The sequence below is a fragment of the Paralichthys olivaceus genome, chromosome 2, assembly GCF_024713975.1.
Source record: "Paralichthys olivaceus isolate ysfri-2021 chromosome 2, ASM2471397v2, whole genome shotgun sequence".
Lineage (NCBI taxonomy): Eukaryota > Metazoa > Chordata > Actinopteri > Pleuronectiformes > Paralichthyidae > Paralichthys > Paralichthys olivaceus.
In genome coordinates, this window is record NC_091094.1 from 24230251 (window position 1) to 24236250 (window position 6000).

General features: G+C 40.1%; 1 protein-coding gene across 16 annotated transcripts in view; it reads left to right on the forward strand.

Annotated features, from left to right (window-relative positions):
• chl1b (cell adhesion molecule L1-like b) overlaps positions 1-4786 on the forward strand; it is a 70486-nt gene extending 65700 nt beyond the window's left edge. For 14 of the 16 annotated variants that reach the window (XM_069512815.1, XM_069512866.1, XM_069512847.1 and 11 more), the window contains one exon: positions 2319-4786. In XM_069512815.1, coding sequence (XP_069368916.1) covers positions 2319-2523 — 205 coding nt within the window. In that variant the 3' untranslated portion in view covers positions 2524-4786. Of the gene's footprint in view, positions 1-9; positions 85-2318 lie in introns of all 16 variants that reach the window. The other 2 variants (XM_069512858.1, XM_069512861.1) reach the window with 2 other exon arrangements.
• The last annotated feature ends 1214 nt before the right edge of the window (positions 4787-6000 follow it).

Genomic DNA, 6000 nt, shown 5'->3' on the forward strand with positions numbered 1-6000 from the left:
GCTGAGAAGACAACCCAGCATGCACGCGGTTCACGTGGAGCCTCATACTTCATCTGTCCAAGACATTTGAAGAGTAACTGGAATGTATGTGAAACAGCAGTAGTGTCCCTGAGCTGTTTACACATCAGTGTTGTCAGACTGCTAGCCTCCCTTTATAGAGCTTTGTGATCCCAGGTACGGTGTTGTGTTGGTGTTAGATGTGATAGACTTTGCATCATAAAGGGATCCGCAGCTGTGTTCAGATGCAGCCATTTTGTGTCCTTATGGAGTGAAACGCAGGCTGCACAGCACGCAGCAGGAGGCTAAAACCAATCAGTGTAATTGAAAGCGGCTCATCTCCAGGGCAGTAATATCTGGGCACGTTTCATTAATCCTTTAGTGGTCCAATACATAACAGTCTACGGCAGCACAAGTCCCAATGTAATTCCCCAATCAGTGGGATCTGCACAGCACAACAAATGATATGATATGATGGAGTCAAATGTGGCTCAGTCAGAAATTTATATTTAGTCCTGTTGACTCTAAGAGCTGCTTGCACCAGCTATTCATAAATTTGTCACTACCTCTGTGTAAAGTACTTCTTAAGTTTGTGATCTACTTAAATCGGTGGCACCGTTAAAATGCCAAATTACATTTAAAGGTCATAAATTGTAGAAAATGGATGTCACAGGAACTTTTTCTAGGTTGGAGTCAAAATTTGAAAGTTCTTTTAGTCTCCTCTGTTGCTTGTTTCAACAGGCAGAAGCTTGGAACATTTGGATATGATTACACAGACCCACATTTACATTTAAAGTCACAACTCGACTGTTGCTATCACGTTCAGTAACAGGTCCAACTTGTCATCAACAATGTTTCCATGGACAGCAATATTTCAACTGCTGATCTTATTCTGTGTAAGACACTATTTAAATGATGTTTACATTATTTTCTAACAGAATAGTCCATTCATATTCCCATTTACACATTACAGAGCATTGTCTGATTGTCGTCAACCAGTTGGTTAATGCTGTGTGAATAGATGTCCCAAAAACTGTCAACAGGACATTATAATGCGATTAAGACGCATACGTGTCTACATAATGTGGCAAAGGTTGGATACTCCACATGTCTTAGTTTGACTCTAGCTTATTCTGAGTATGACCTCATTCACATTAAGGTAATCATGTTTATATGGCGTTCAGACTATTGTCTTAATTGGAGTAATAAAGTAGAGCAATCGTCCTCTAACCAGAAGGTCGGCAGTTCGATCCCAGTCTTCCCCATCTGCATGCCTAAGTGTCTTTGGGCAATATACTGATACCCCGATTTGCCTCTCATAGAAAAAGTGCTGCCCATATTTGCACTGTATAAATCTGTGTGTGTGAATGGCAATAAACTGTAGTGTAAAGCGCTTTGAGTGGTCATCAAGGCTAGAAAAGTGCTATATAAACACAGACCTTTTACCATGCAAACAAAGCCACCAGTTCAAGAAAGTAGATTCCTAATCTTGCTGATTAACATTGCAGGTCCTCTTTTATAGTATTGTTTTCTGCACAACCAAATTCAGAGTAGACAATCTGCCTCCTGTTTACACCAGCACACACATGCTCAGTCTAGGTCAAGGTCATGTTATGAGCAATTTCAAGTGTGTTAAGGAGCTCATACACCTGTCTGGAAGGAAATTGTTGAAAACGTATTAGTATGGATATAGCCTACTACACACACAAGTGATACCGGTCATCTCATTTAATTCTTGGCTCAAATTCTCACACACTTTGCAATACACTCTACTGTGGGTCGTTGCCAGATGCCAACACAACAAAACAGTTCACCTTGTCGTTAGCTCTGAACTCGCCTCTTTGTCGGTTGATTGTGGAGATATTTGTTGACAAGTAATCTCTTCAACTAGTTTGTTGGTTTCAACCTGTCTGAATTCAGTGAGGTGAAACTTGCTCATCACTGGAGTCATAATGAAGAATTGAGAAAGCTAATCTCTATGAACCTAATCAATAAAAAGTAAACACTGTATCATTATCTATTACAGGACCACAGCGTGCAGCCGCCGTATCAGAACCAGTTGAATGTCCCCTTCAGGATTTCTTCACTTTGTCAAAAGCAGTGATGCATGTGTAGCTTAGCGATTATTACTGTTGGAACGTGTGCATGTGTGTGACGATTTCCCATTGGTCAGCTAGAGGTAAACAGTAATGCCAATCACACTGGCTTCATCGTGTAGGCAGTGATAGCTCAAGCCTGCAGCTCGGCCCCCTCCAATAAGCCATAGAAGGAAGCCATGGGTGAAATGAGGTGATTCTAAATCCACTGTGCCTCTCTCACAGTGACAACGACGAGAAGCCACTGAAGGGCAGCCAACACTCGCTGAGCAGGGAGATCAAAGCGGGGGACAGCGGGGACAGTCTGGTGGACTACGGCGACGAGGACGCTCAGTTCAACGAGGACGGCTCTTTTATCGGCGAGTACGCGGGCCGTAAGGAGAAGAGGGTGTCCGCTGAGATCAAAGCCGCCACTCAGACACCCGCGTGAGGAGCGGAACCGCCATTCCATCTTTTCCCCGGGACGCCGTTTTCATTAAACCTGCTGGGACGAACAAATGAAAGAGGAAGCAGAACATTATCCACACCAAGCACAAGTTTTGTGTCAAATGTAATGCGTCATTGCCAACTGCACACTGCCATTCTCATTTTATGAAGCTCTGTTTTGTCAAGTTGCAACAGAATGACCATTACTAAATACTGTGTATATATAGTGTATATTCTATGTGCGGAGTGTCTTTTTTTATAATTATTATTACACAGAACATTTAGAGGGCTTGGATTTTTTTTCTCTTTCCATTACTTCAACTACAGAACTGTTTGTACAAATGTTACAAAAATGTCACTCCCCATTGTAAATCATTACACGCAGCTTTGCCTCTCATGTCATCTTGCGGCAGACCACAGACGAGTGGGGGTATCTAGTTGGTATTTTGCAACTTGGGAAATATTACTGACCTTTTATATTTGAAATGGATTCATTAAATATGAAGTACAATATGTAAGATGTGTATAAAGGTTGCTTATTAACTTATTTTTTTTCCAGTTGTTTTCTACCTGACAATTTAACAAGTAAATTTACATATCATTGTATATCATCAACATTGGTTGTTGAACCATAAATCTCCGGTGATATTAGAAGAAAATATAATTTAGTTATTATGCCATGTTTATGAACATTTAGATCCATCAGACTGTAAAAAATCACCAAACCTAGACTGTACTTTGTAAGAGATTTTCTAAAATGTAATCCATCACAGGTCCCTGTGTTCCTGATTATACATGAATGAGAACTTAACGATTTTTACTACACTGAAGTTGCCAATAGCTGCTGTTTAAAATTATGACATAAATGAAGACTCTCAAATTAACCCCAAGTTAATAGGGTTACAAGTTACAAGTTTTATAGGAATCCTTTGGCATTTTAGGAAATAAAGTTGGTTGCTTTCTTGCTGACAGCTATTTAAGATGATTGATACTACACCCAGAAGTCAGCTAGCTCAGTTTAGCATAAATACTGGTAACAGGGAAATAGCTAGTGTGGCTCTGCCCTAAGGTAGCAAAAATCACCCAACAAGCACCTCGCTGATAAGAAATGACTTCTTATTTGTTTAATGTGAATTTAATACAACCCCTGGAAACCATCATTTGTAAGTTTTTTTATATAGGTTAAACAGATGAGATAAAATATGTATCAATGAGTTTTAAATGTTCTGGCAGGTGGATTTTGAATTTCTGGACAAGGTCAGACTAGCTGTTCACAGCTAATCTAAACCAAGCAGTTGACATATGTCTCTTCCTATGTAACACACAGACTTAAGAGTTTTATTAATTTACAGATAGCAAGCGCAAAAGCATATTTCAATAGGATAACAATGTGAACTATCCATTTAAAGGGGATACTGTGACTCTTTGTCTTTCTTCCAAAAGTCTGGAAGACTTGTGGAGAAACATACTTACAAAAAATTGCTAAATTGTCCCCAGCATGTCAGGCTCTGAAAAGCAGGATCCTACATTTCCCATAAGGCATTTTAATACTCTTTTTTACCAGAATGTCTAGTTCTTTCAAAATTGAGGTCCCAGTTTGCAGATCAGGTTTAAAGTATTTGTGCACCAAGTCTGTATATCTCATCTAAAATTGTTTCAGGTTTATACAACCTCATATTGTGTCACTTTTACACATAGACTCTGAAACTTTGGTCTGTCATTAAATTTTTAGGAACAAGTTTGAATGAGCTGGTTGCAATCAATTAGATCACAGAAATGATTATTTTCAATATGTGGTCTCAGTTCTGGTAGTGGATCAAACTGGACCGATGAAAACCTAATAGATTTACTCTAAATAAATTTGTACTATCTAAATCAATATACCCGTGGTGGCAACACAAATACAGCATCAGTGCTATTTTTCAGAGTTGACTCCAGAGCCACAGAGAACATTGTACTCTCAGGCTGAGTATCTCTGCATGTACTGACTTTAATGTGTGATTTGAGTTGTTTACCCCTTTAAGAAGAAAGTTTTGTCATTTCTGCAATGGATTTTAGATCCTGTGTAATCAGATTACTGAGATCTGGTTGCATGTTTGACACCCACCAACACCGCTGATAAAACAAGCCTTACTCTGTTAATACACATTCATTATGTTATTAGCACCATGAACACAACAGTCGCAGTGTTTTGTAAAAATTCAGCCATTGCATGATAAGAATGTTAATTGGTGTTTTTGATGTCATTAAATTGCTTTACTTTCCTATGTGCTGGTTATGGTCTGACTGATTGGGTGAGTGCCCCCACAGATGAACGCATGATTAACTCTTCAGTCAGCAGTAAAGTACAAGTGGAGAGAGAGCAGTACCTGTGGAACTGCCCTCATCCACTCTGTATTAAATGGCAGATGTTCGACAAATCGTTCCCATTATCCAGTGTGACTAAAACAAATGTAATGCCGGGGTCAAGCCTCTGTCTGAGTTTGAGCATCGTGTGTGATTTACTCCGGCTGTGGGAAAGAGTCACCAGAAATCAAAGGAGTGGGCTCCAACAGGCTCCAGGATCAAGGAGCGAGAGCGGTAATCACGTCTGATGGTTGATGTAGGAGAGTGTCACTGTGAGGGTTCTCACTGCGCTGATCACATCTGCCTGAAATACCCTCTCATCACTCAGCCTGCACGTCTGCTGCTGCCGTGGCTGTTTAGAGGCTTCAGCTTTCACATGTGTGACCTTCAGGTGCTGGGACTGGAGCCTTTGATGGCCACGCTGGACGTCCTCAGCTCTTTAGCGACAGTGTGAATGGCTGCATGGGCGTGCGGGGAGTACGGAGCATAATTGTGCAACACAACAATCACTGCTCTGTAGAGAAACAGGCTCTCAGTAAAAAAGGAAAGATTTGTCCTACAATCATTTTGCTTTAAGTGTGGTCATGTTTACTGTGTTCACAAGAAGTTTTCATATCAATGAAATTTCCTGAATCTCCCAACTCATGAATTGTGACATGTTTGCTGACGTTTGTAGAAATGGTTGATGCCATTCATTACAGCACACTTTCTTGTACTTGCAAAAAAAACGTTATTAAATGTACAACGTTTCGGTCCATTGAGAGAGAAGAAACTATCAGACGCTCATACCCACAGTCTGGTTCCATTTCACTAATTCGAAAATACCACATGGCCCCAGCAGTAGAAGCGCTGTCAGGAAAGTAAGTTTAATATGTGTACAATAGCTCCTCAGTGTAACATAATGCTGTTTAGGTTAACCTCTAAAATTGCCTCTGAATGGGCAGTGGGTTCCCATAATACAAAGTACAAACCATAAGCAACAACATGGTGAAAGTAAAGATAAATATATAGTGAAATATATCAATATACAAGGGATATCAAAGCATGCGTGATGAAGCCAATATATAAGCACCAACCAAACGGAGATACAAAACAAGTCATGGTGTCAAATACTAAGATCATCCACTCAAGGCTT